General features: G+C 49.6%; 1 protein-coding gene across 1 annotated transcript; it reads left to right on the forward strand.

Moving 5' to 3' along the window:
• The first annotated feature begins 1,681 nt into the window (after nucleotides 1-1,681).
• Nucleotides 1,682-6,466, forward strand: CRYGS (crystallin gamma S). Its single transcript, XM_010212492.2, has 3 exons — nucleotides 1,682-1,908; nucleotides 5,102-5,344; nucleotides 6,194-6,466. The coding sequence occupies exons 1-3, from the start codon at nucleotides 1,888-1,890 to the stop codon at nucleotides 6,464-6,466; spliced, it is 537 nt and encodes a 178-aa protein (XP_010210794.1). The 5' UTR covers nucleotides 1,682-1,887.
• Nucleotides 6,467-11,726: the final 5,260 nt, after the last annotated feature.

Here is an 11,726-nt window from a genome sequence, read left to right on the forward strand (position 1 = left end):
GGAGAGACATGGTCATTGCTGAGTACCTAAATTAAGAAGGCCAAAAGAGCAGTGGCACCATATGGATAACCGAGCACAGCAGCAGCATGTGACTTGTGAAGAGATATCCCAATTGAAGAAAATAGTGGGATTCAGCACTTGGGCATATGAATTGTATAAAATTATATACATCATAAGTGTATATATACACATGAATAATACCTATATTTGTATTTTTAGTGTGTGTGTGTGTGTGTATGTATATATAAAATCATATTCTCCATTCGATTGTTTGCTTCATTCTCCAGGACTGCTATTTTAGTTGTAATTCCACCTGGGTTTTTATACCTGTATGCAACTGTGTGACTTAATCCTAAATATACCTGTGTGACCTAATCCTAAAGCATTAGGCCAGACTGGACAAATTTTATATTGAAGTATTTACAGTTTATCCCTATGCTGGCATTGGTGTTTGTGTAGGACATGGTGCAGTAGCTGCCCAGCTCTAGCTGCAGATGCTGCTCGATGATGTTTGCTTGCTTTTTGTGATGATGCTACTCTTTTTTTTTTCTCCCATAGATGTGGACTTTCACTTGTAGCTGATAGTGCTCTCCAGACCACCTAGTTTTCATTAATGAAATGCAGAGCTTTCTGTTTTATCACTATATGCAAACAGAACAATTATGCTAAGTTCATCCTTTGGCCTTGGAAACCGTCTCAAATATTCAGAGGAGATGGGCAATTTTCCTGGGCTGACCCACTGCTGCAGTGGCAGTTTAGGAATCAAGAGCCTGACCGTGATGTGTTTAACGAGCTTTTAAAGGAGTGACGTGCAAAGTGACCACATCAGAGCTTGCAAATGTCCTACTGAACTTACTCTAAAGAGTAAGAGCTCTGAGCAACAGCGCCAGATGTTCAAAACACCTGGAAGTGGAAGGAAATGAGATGCCTTTCGAGCGTTGCGGCGTGTACGTAGAGTTGTTGTTGAGATTGCCTGTTCTGACAGATTTAAATCTGGCCGCTGCGCCAGATTCGCTTGCCTTTGTTTCCCTAAGCCTTTGGGTTGGCGCTGTCAATAGGGTTTTTTCCCTGACGTGCTGGCCCTGGGGGGGCACGGGCATACAAAAAGCAGAATTCCTGCCCCTCCTTGCCCAGTGGGCCGCAGGGTGGCTTGGGGAAGGATCCCTCTTAACCAGCAGGCAGTGGTGCAAGAGTTCTGAGTTACATCCGTGATATTGGTTAATTTTGCCAAAAGTTTGGGCATGTTCTTTATGATTTCAGGCCTGAAATCATCCCCTTGTGAGCCAGAAATGCTTTTTTCCCCTCTATGCCAGCCACTGCTAGGAGCAATATTGCTCAGCTGAGGATGTGCTGTGAAAATATACAGCCTGATTGCTGCACAGCTGTTTTTGTGAGCTCTCGGAGCAGAGGTTGTGCTTTGCAAAGTGTATTCCCTGTTTCCTAGCTGCATCCTTCGTTGCGTGGGAACGCTCTCAATACTGAGCCCTAAAACAAACAGGGACGGCCCTTTTTAGAGCTGACTATGGTGCCTTCTTGTTTATTGTGCTTACAAGGAAGAAAGCAGCCAAAATGCCACCCTCCATCCCCCAGGACTTGGCAGGGGGCTGGGGGTTTTGAGTGCGTTTGGCAGAGTTTTGGTGCCCTGACTCAGCAAAGGGTAACAAAGAGAGGACGGCAGAGCCTTCCTTTATTCCATAATCCTGTTTGCTTTTCTAGAAACCGGCTATAGCCTCAGAATCACTGACTCAATTTTTGGATCCTATTCTCATGACAAAGCGGCTGTCTGGTTTAAAATGAGCCCGTTATAAAAAGGGTGCCGCGCTTCCTGGCTGGTTGTAACAGCTTCTGACATTCCTCCAGCAGTGGGGAGTTGGGCTTGAACAGAAAATGTCCAGAGCTGGACCCAAGGTAAGTTTATTTGCAGTCTGTGAAGGATAGCCTTTCCACGAAGGGGCACAGCTCCTGTTTGCCCACGCAGGATGGAGGAGGAGTTAGGAATATGGATTATTTTTCAGCAGTGAGCGTGACGAGCAGCAGTTGCAGGAAGCAATCTTGTGGCAGGCTCTCCTGGGAGCAGCGGAGTCCCAACAACAGCAGCAGCTGCCACCAACCTGTTGTGGAGCGAAGGCTGCGCTGTGCCTTCTGTGACAGGCAGATGGTGGGGAGAAGTGTATGGTTTTCCATTGCATTAGTTTCCCTACATTTCCTTTAACCTGTGGAGAAGCAGAGCCGAAGGGGCAGAAAGCTCAGAGGTAGAGCAGCTTTGTAGGCATGGGCTATGCAAGATGTGGGTTCAGTCTCTGCTTTATTCCACATTTCGCCTGGGACCTTGGCTCAGATTGACCTCTTTTTTTGGAGAGGTTTTTAGAAACCCAGTGCGGTGTGTGACTTCCAGTCCAGTAGCTGTTAAACTGTAAGCGGGGAGAGCCATACATTGCATTAAGGAAGGGGCTGGGAATGTAGCCAGTCCATGCTCAGTTCTCCTGCTGCTGGAAGACACGTCACCTATTGCTTCTCTTTCCTGCTGAAAATCGTATCTGCTATCTGAGCAGCCTACAACCAGCAAAATATTCAAGATGCCTTAGGTCAATGAGAATGCAAATCTCATCGGTCCCCTGTGCCATGCTCTTGCTTGACAGATTTCAAGGGGGAAACAAAGGGACAAAGAACTAAACATAGTATTTCTTGCTACCTAAGCATGTGATGCACCTTAAAAAGGGGTTGCTGTCCACCCGTGCCGTTTCCTTAGTAAGCAGAGGGCACTACCACACTGTGCTGTTCCCACTTACAAGTTCCTGTGTAACAGGAGTGATGTTGGGAAGAAAGATGATGACTGTTACAAGGCGGCCAAGGTAGTGGGAATATTTTGGTTGTGCTAGGAAGATCTGTTCCCTAGCAGGTAAGCTCCCAAGCAGAGTTTGGGCAGTGAGCGGTTAACAGGATGATGCCGTAAATGGAGCAGCTTGATGGCTTTGCTGAAGGAAAGAGATTTGTGTCTGAGCAAGATTTGGCTGAAAGGAACCGACGAATCTGGAATTGAAATCTGTGATTCACCTGTCATCATCCTGTGGGTGAAAAACATCCATCTGCTGTGCTTGCTCCTGAACCATTGGAGGAAAGCTGAGGAGCGCTGGGTCTGAACAGCTCTGCTACCTGACACGGACTGAAGGAAGGGGTGTGCAACAACCTGTGATGGAGAATAGATGGGCAGGAGCCTTCTCCTTAAGCTGTCTGCTAAATGCTCGAAGAGTAAGACAAAGAACTGTGATTTTTAGTTGTTCACTTTCTTGGGCCAGACCTTTAGTGTGTTCTCAGATTTCTTTGTGCATCCTTTTAGGGAAAGTATCCTCCAGGAAACAGATGGCTTTGCCAAACTTGAGTTCAGTTGCGTTAGCCAGTGTGGGGACGTGCATCAAAGGAATCTTCCTTTCAGTTGACTAAAAAGTCAACTTTTCAGCAATGAAGCGTAGTTGGTGATGCATCTGTGGAGGATGACAGCTGTGAAGAGGGGCATCCTTGCATACAGCTCCGCAGAGGATGTTACTCGCTTGCTGTGATTTCCTTGGCCTTTTACCACCTTTATTTACTTGCAGGAAAGATGGTAATGATCTACCCAGCCTCCACTGCACTGAACATGGGCATAGCTTGCTCAGGAGGGAGAGGCATGAGGACGAGTTGCTTTGTATGTGCACGTTCCTTCATAATGAGAGATCAGTCTCTGGAAAGTAAGGAACACAAAACCAAGGACATAAATCCTCTGGCATGGTTAGTCCAGCTTCCCAGATGTCTGCTCAGGGTGGTGGGTGCTTAGTGCCCAGCTGGTAAAGCTATATGGATGGAAAAGTAGTGAGCAGGTTGTCCTACATGTTGGTAATGCTTTTGCCATTGCCCGACTTCGCAGTATGACAGACAAGTGAGAGATGTAGTTGGATATCCTTATTCCAAAGAACAGCTCTCGATGGGTAATTAATGCATGGCAGGGTCTAGAAATGGGGTTGTACAAGCAACTGGCCTGGGTATGGGACCTGGCAGTACCTCGGTGAAGGATCTCCAAGGATGGCATGAAGAACGTGAACATCATCTTGCCAAGCCTGGCTGGGTTGTTGAGACTTCAGGCAACGGGAATGTATTTACTCACCAGCTCTCAAGATCCCTTTGAAACAGGCAAGAAAAAAAAAAAGGCCTTAAATGAAGCACTTTTTAATCAGCTGCCTGGTTGTTGGCACCTCTTTAGGAAGAAGCATGGTGACGGATTAGCAATTGGTCAGCTGTATCCCAAACTTGCAGCAACAACAACAGCAAAGTGCTGGAACACAACAAGCCAATTGCAGATGTCATCCTTGGATGTACAAAGAGCTGTGCCATCCGTAAGAGCGTAATGCTCTTTTTGCTTTTCGTGGCCTTTTAAAGGCTTTGGTGGAGCGTGTTGTTTGGTTTTTGGCATGGCCTTTATAGAAAGCAAAGCTATGGGCTGATAAAGTGGTGGACAAGGAGAGCAATTGCAGGGCTAGAAAGCATGTCCTGTGAACGGAGAGATCTCACCACCCCTTATCAGTCAAAGCCTATCTGCAAACAGTTGATCTGTGGAAATGGAACAGTTATACCAACTGTTAACCATTTGTGTTAACCGTTTATGGTTCCCTTAGCTCTGCTTCAGTAGCTATTGATCTGGAGAGTGTAGAAAGGACATAAAGTAGACTTTCTTTGCAGCAAGCACATATAGGGACTTCACCAAGGGAGTTTTGGGTTGGGACAGCAAGTGGGAATGGCAAGAAATTGGTGGCAGTGTGGAGTGTAGGAGCCTGACTGATAGATCTGCAGCCTGGGTTAGTTTGGATGCAGCTGGACCTGTTCCACTGTGGTGCTTCAGGACTTGCTTATGTCTTCTGAGAGCTCTGTTTTCAAGTATTTCGTGTCTACGCAGCTGTTCTCACTGCAAGGACTAGTCCTGTAGTCTCCTGGGCAGTCTGGGAGGAATGGAAACATCAGCTAAGAAGCCTGGTGCTTTGGGCAGAGGTACTTCTCTGTGTGGTGTCCTCTCCTTTCTCTGTACAGCAGGACGAGAAGCTGCCCTGCTTTCCCTCTTCTGCTTGTGTTGCAGGTCACCTTCTACGAAGACAAGAACTTCCTAGGCCGTTATTATGAATGTGACAGTGACTGCCCTGATTTTCACACCTACCTGAGCCGCTGCAACTCCATCCGGGTGGAAGGGGGCACCTGGGTAGCTTACGAGAGGCCCAACTTTGCTGGAAACATGTACGTTCTGACCCACGGGGAATATCCTGACTACCACTACTGGATGGGCCTTAACGACCGTCTGGGCTCATGCAAAACCATCCAGATAGTAAGTGTGGCTGGTTCTCAAGGGGGAGCTTAATTTGTGTGTGCCTCATGTCTATTCAGTGCGCTTGCGAGTGGCATCCTTCTTCCTGGGGTCCTGGAAGGCCCTACGGAGATGCGAGCTCTGCTCTGGGGAAGCTGAGATTGCCATGGGAAGTAGCAGCTCCCAGCAGAGTGGTTTCACCCCCAGGTTTCCCCAGAACCTTGACTGTCCAGGCAGGGGACTCCATAGACCTCTGGCATTACTGAGGGCACTGGTTGTTCTGTGGTCCCTACTGCTCTTGGCAGAAAGAGGGGGCAGGTTCCTCCCTCTCTGCAAAGGTCCCCAAGGAGAAGTTCTCCCCTCTCTCCCCATCTCCATTGCTGAGATTTCTGCTACAGCAGAGAGCATTTGGGCTGCTTTTCCCCTGGGAAACAAATGTCACCCTCTCCCGTTCAAGTTTCCTCAAGGAAGGGTGGTGCCTTGTGGGACCAGAGTCACTTGGCCTAGTCAAGACCAGGTCTTATTCCCTGCAAACACGGGCACTTCATGTGCCTCTAGCAAGTCATGGCTCTGTTCTGGCTCTGGCAGAAGTAACATCAACATGAGGGGAGCTGCTCCCAGAGCAGGTCTGGAGCGACTAGGGTTGAGGTCCTTCTTGGGCCACACTGGGGACAGAACTGGGAGCGCAGAGGGTCTGTTCTGTCTTCCTGCTGCTGAGGGGTAACAACTGGTGTGGGGATCCCGGTGTTGGCAGGTGCCCCCATGAGGGTGTGTTTTTACCGTCCCTTTGTGGGTGAAGTGCCATGTGGGCGAGTGTCACCCCAGCTGCTCCCCCATGGTGCGTCTGCGACTCTATTCCCCCGTTTCCAGCCAGGCGGAGGCCGGGGCCACATTCAGGTCTTCGAGAAGGGTGACTTCGGCGGGCAGATGTTCGAAGCCACCGAGGACTGCCCCTCGGTCATGGAGGAGTGGCACCTGCGCGAGATCCACGCCTGCAGGGTGCTCGATGGCGTCTGGGTCTTCTATGAGCACCCCAACTATCGGGGCCGCCAGTACCTGCTGCCCAAGGGCGAGTACCGCAAGCCCGTCGACTGGGGCGCCGGCACCGCCGCCGTCCAGTCCTTCCGCAACATCGCCGAGTGAAGGCCCGAGGGAGCAGGGCCGGGGCCACCCGGCATTCAATAAAGCTATGGAATCGCTCCCTTGGGCCTCTCCTTATTCCCAGGCTCCCGTAGGCCTGGCTGGGGCAACCAGTGCAAGCGGTCCAGCTGCCAGCCCCATTTTGTCCAGTGCCACTAGATGTCAGGCTGGGCCTGTGCGCATGGCCGAAGCGCCTTGTCCGTCTCTCCGCCGGGTGCCCCGGGGACTGGCGGCCTCTTTGCATATCAAGCGCGGGGGCCGGGGGACTCAGGATAATGATATTGGATGCGGAAGCAGAGCCCTTGCGGCCGGGCTCCGCAGCCCCCTCCCGCGTGATATATGAGGTTATTACGGAGCGGGGAGGCAGGTTAAGTGACGCTTGTCACAGCGCAGCGGAGCTGGTGGCGGCACGTGGGGCTAGGGACAGGGGCAGCTCCAGCGCCCTGGGATTCTGAAGAGGCCTTGGGTGAGATGGGACCGTCCTCATGCTCAAAGTGGGAGCTTGGAGGGAGCCTTCTTCCTCCTCTTCTTCCTTCTCCAATGCTGCCAGGGTCCCCTAGCTGCACCCAAAACCATGGGCTCCAGGAGCATGTGACCGATGGACTGTGTTGACACCCCTTTGCAGGTGCCGGCTTCTGCCTGGTTCCCCTCTAAGCTCCCCAAGAACCTCATGCTACTTTTGAGGGCAAAATGCTGCCCTTGAGCATGACCTGGCCATGCTTTTTGCAGCGAGCTCACGGCAAGCCCCCGTTTTCTTTTTCTCCCCCTGCTTTTTTTAATGAATGGGCCGAGCACATCCACGAAGAATGGGGCAAAGTCAGAGGCTCGTTCCTGCTGTTCTCTTTGCTGTGCCCTTACTGCAGCATTTCCTCTGCACGTCCTTCCATTGCATTGCTTGATCTACCCACCACTAAAATGCAATTATTACAACTCTTTTTTTTTTTTTTTTCCTTCTTTCTTCTTTTCCCCTTTCTCCAAACCACTCGTGCCCCCTGGTGAATTTTGCATTGCACCCCAAATGCTGGCAACCGCTGCACCTAACAACAAAACATGCCATTTTCTTTTTATTATTACTATTATTAGTCTAGGTTCCTTTTTTTTTCCACCGGGGCTCCCTTTGCCGTGGTGGCACGCGGAGCTGAGCGCAGACGGATGCGAGCCGCAACGAGGGCCGTGCAGCCCGGGCAGCTGATGCCGGAGCTTGACAGCTAATTTCCATGGCTCGGTATCAGGGGGGCTGCTGTGGTAATTGGCATGCAGATTGGGTCTGAGGGGCCTGTTATACACCAGAAAAGAAGCTGCTCGTTAGAATAAGCCAACCCGAGGCTGATGGATGGGGCAGAAGGAGGTCATTGCGAAAGGGACTATCCGGCTGCCTGCACACGCGAGCGAGCACCCGCGCATATTGCCTGTGCTATAGCCTCCCCCTCCTACTTTCTTTATCCTCAAACTCTAATCTCTCTTATTTCATTGAGTCAAATCCTGCTCTGTTTCTCTCTTTCCTTTATTTTTTTTTCCCCTTTAAGGGAAATGTGATGGAGCCCGCTCCCGGATTTAATGAGAAGATGGCGGGGCATCGCAGGAATTAAAACGGTGCCATGCTTCGTTAGCAGATGGGGAGCCTACGGAGCTGCCCCAGATGTTAATTACACTTGGGGAATTAATTGGTATGAGGTGACTCTCTCCTCCCTCATCTGTAACCTATCGGGCGCATGAGGAGCTCTGCGGAGTGCATCTCCTTGGAAGTGAGATGAGATGGTCCCAGGATGCGCCAGTGGTCATCTGGGCCAGCTGTCCAACACCGATGGCTTTTTTTGGGTTGTGTGGCATCACCAGCTGAGTCTAACCACCCTCTGAGGACTGAAGTCTTAGAGACAGACTCATTTCTTCAGGCTGGGTCTCCCCAGATGCCCCACATGTGGGCAGAAGGGTGACAGGGCAGGATGCCATGCTGGTGGCTCCCTTTCCTTCCTCTCCCTGACCTTCCCTGGAGCCAGGGAAGCTCCTGTCCCATATCTTCTTCTCTGATGGTATCAAATGGCCCTTCTTCGGCTGGGATGACTGTACAGGAGCTGTCACCCCACCAGAGTGGCCCCAAAGCAACCAAGACCCCCATCCCTCATTGGCTCAGCCCCTCAGAGCTGCACCGGAGCAAGAGACGATTTGTGACAATTCGTGAGGATTTGTGACTGGAGATGAGGCTCATCTCTGCTGCTGAACTCCCCGGTCTTGAGGGAAACTGATCTCCAGTCCCTTCTCTTCCCTCCTCCCTCCCCCTTTTTCTCCCATAAAATATAAAAAGCTATTAATAAGACAGAGCGGGAAGGGGGTGAGCCCCAAGCATGTGAGACTGGGGCATGCTTTGCCCCCTCCATCCCATCCCTGGGGATTGTCCCCTCCAGCTTTGGCATTTTGGGTGGCCAGGGAGCAGGCTGGTAGCCCACCCTGGGGCTCCCTGGAAGCGGGGCCGGGGGAGCAGTCTTCCCTTTGGGAGTCCCCAGTAGAGGGCAATAGCAGCAAATGGAAGAGCCAAGGCTTGGCGAGCCATGCGCGAGCAAACTGCTGCCTAAGAGAGCGATGTGCAAGCAGAGCAACACACGAAGCTGGGCAAAAGCCTTGGGGAAAAGGAGGGCTTTTTGGGACACTGGGACTGGCCTTTTCTGGGAGATGGTGCTGGCTGGAGATGCTTCCTCTGGGTGCTGAGCCCCAGATGCTCATCTCCGTTCGCCTCGTCCCTAAGCCGGGTGTGCTTCTCCCGCTTGCTCCCCGGGGAAGGGCCCCATCCAGAGCCGCTACCTGCGGCGGGTTTCTTGGAGTTGAGATTGGCAGTAGGGATGTGAGCAAGTGGGACGTGTGCTCCCTCTGGGCTCTTCTCCAGCCTGTTCTCCAGGTGGAGCACATTTGCTCACTAATGTTAGCGATTACGCTGGGGTTATTAGGACTCACTGGAGCTCAAGCAAGCAGTGGGCAGCTCCTTCCTGGGGGGTTTTGCAGGTGACTTCCTAACAAGCCACATTAGCAGGGAGACCCTCAAAGGACATTTGCGAGTGGTGCCCATCGTCGCCTGCCTGGGGGCATGGGCAAAATTCATAACAAGGAATATCCCAGGCCAAGCGTCATGAGCTAATTCTTGATCAGAGCAGGTTTAGAGCGGCATGGTCAGGCAATTCAATTAGGGCTTTCCTAATGAACCACCATCTGCCAAGGCAGGGCATCTTGTGGAAAATGGAGATGTGGATCAGGGCTGCAGTTTACAGGGATACTTGGAGAGGAAGCCCCAAAACCCTTGTCCTAGACAGCTTTGGGATCAAGGGACTGTAGTGGACAAGTCTCAAGGTGATGCATTGTGGTCCACATCTCCAGGGCAACTTTCATTTTGGGACCTTCTCCCAGATTTTCCGTATCCAGGAGGATGACACGAACGTTTCCTGGTGTCCCAAAGAACTGGGGAAAGCAATTCCCAAGCATGTGGGTGGACAGGAGCATTGCATAGAGCCCCCAGGCAGGCACCCGGCCAAGGTCTCCTTTCTCCTCTGTCCCCAAAATCCAGCCTCCAGCTAAACACAATGTTCTTGCTTTACGCCAAGAGCACCTCCTAGTCCTCCAGTAGTTTCTTATTACAGAAAGTTGGTTCACTCACTTTACAAAAGGAAATGTATTATGAATTTTCCCTTCATTCCTCTCCTTTTTTTTTCTCTCCGCCACGTTTAACAACCGATTTGTGTGTTGCATGAAAGTTACACAGTTCTTTAGATGCATTTGCTATTTTATTTTCTTTCATTCAAAAATATGTCAGTAATCTTTTTTGTTAACATGAAAGATAAAGGATTAGTAATGCAAGATGCAGTTTTCTTGTAACCTTCTTGAAAGCAGACTATAGTTTCTTATCTGGCGCTAACATTCATTTTCCTGAAATGAAAAAAAAAAAGAAGAAAAAAGAAGAAGAAGAAAAAAGACTTCTTAAAATGAACTATATTCGATTCAGCGCAAGCAAAGAAATTTTTTGCAGCAGGATGGAGGAGCTGCACAGAAGCCCTTCTGCTGTAGTAGCGAGTGCCTTTCAACCCAGGGTCCGTGCACATACATACATGTATATGTATATATACATGTAGAATAAGGGAGATGCCTCCTACAAGCTTGGTGTCTGTATCCTGCCCAAGGAAATGACCCGGATGGCAGGGCTTCCCAAGGGTTAAATGATTATATGAGAGGCTGGATTTCTATGGCAATTAGTTAATGGGCCCTCAGCTTTCCACCCATCAGGTGGATTTGGCAACTGTTGAGTTAGCATAATAAGGTGCTTCCACCTTTTTTATAACCTCATTCGTGGGGAATATGTTGTTTTGCTCTAGCGAAACTTGATATTTTCTGTTGCCTTTGGAAATTAGGGTTCTTCCCCATCCAGACTGCATTCTGCTCTGCTTGTAGCACCTGATGATTAAAAAAAAGAAAAAGAAAAAACGCCAAACTCTCATTTTTTGGGCTGATGTTTTTGCCTTCGGAGATTAAAGGGGCTCTTGTCCTGTGGCTAACTGATCTGTGATTTCATTTAAAGAAAAGTGTGTTTTCGTATCAAAGAAGGCCCCCTTCACTGACCCCGACTTGCCTTCCCCCACTCTCCACCCCAACACACACACACTATTTTAATATTTCATATATTTCATAAGCTTTTATGCTTCTAAAAGAGAAGTGAATTTGCAGAGAGTTGAGCTCTCCAGAGCTGTACTTCAGAGCTGGGAAGTAATTCAGGGTGAAGCCTGTATTAATCTCAGGTGAGAGAGATATTTAAATTCAGGCTACCAGTGTGAATATAAAATGGGGATCTCTTTACAAAAATTTCAAATTGTAATATGCAAAGCTTAAAGAAAAGAAACCCCAAGGGAAGAGCTTTCTTCTGGAACATTTTGTTCCACCATCATCTCTTTACCTTTATTTTTTTTTATTGAAAAAAAAGCCCTCCCTTTGCCATTTTATATTTTTAAATTCAATCTTTTAGTTTCCAAAATGAAATTCTTCATTGCTGTGAGATGGTGGCAGCAGGGACCAGGTGGGGGGAAGTGCCCAGTTCTGCCCAGAATTGGGGGGGGAAAAAAAAAAAAAAAAAAAAAAAAGGTGCCTGGGCCCAAATTTTTAGCTGCAGCAGAAGGACTAGTGACCACTGGGGAAATGAAGCCGGCCGCTCGTCCCGCATGCATTTGGTAGTGGGGGGAATCGGATGCCTGGAGTGTGGAATGGAATATTCTGAAACCCGTTGCCCCGCTCC

The sequence above is a fragment of the Tinamus guttatus genome, unplaced genomic scaffold (genome assembly GCF_059628265.1).
Source record: "Tinamus guttatus ecotype Peru unplaced genomic scaffold, ASM5962826v1 Tinamus_guttatus_pri_ptg000364l, whole genome shotgun sequence".
Classification (NCBI taxonomy): Eukaryota; Metazoa; Chordata; class Aves; order Tinamiformes; family Tinamidae; genus Tinamus; species Tinamus guttatus.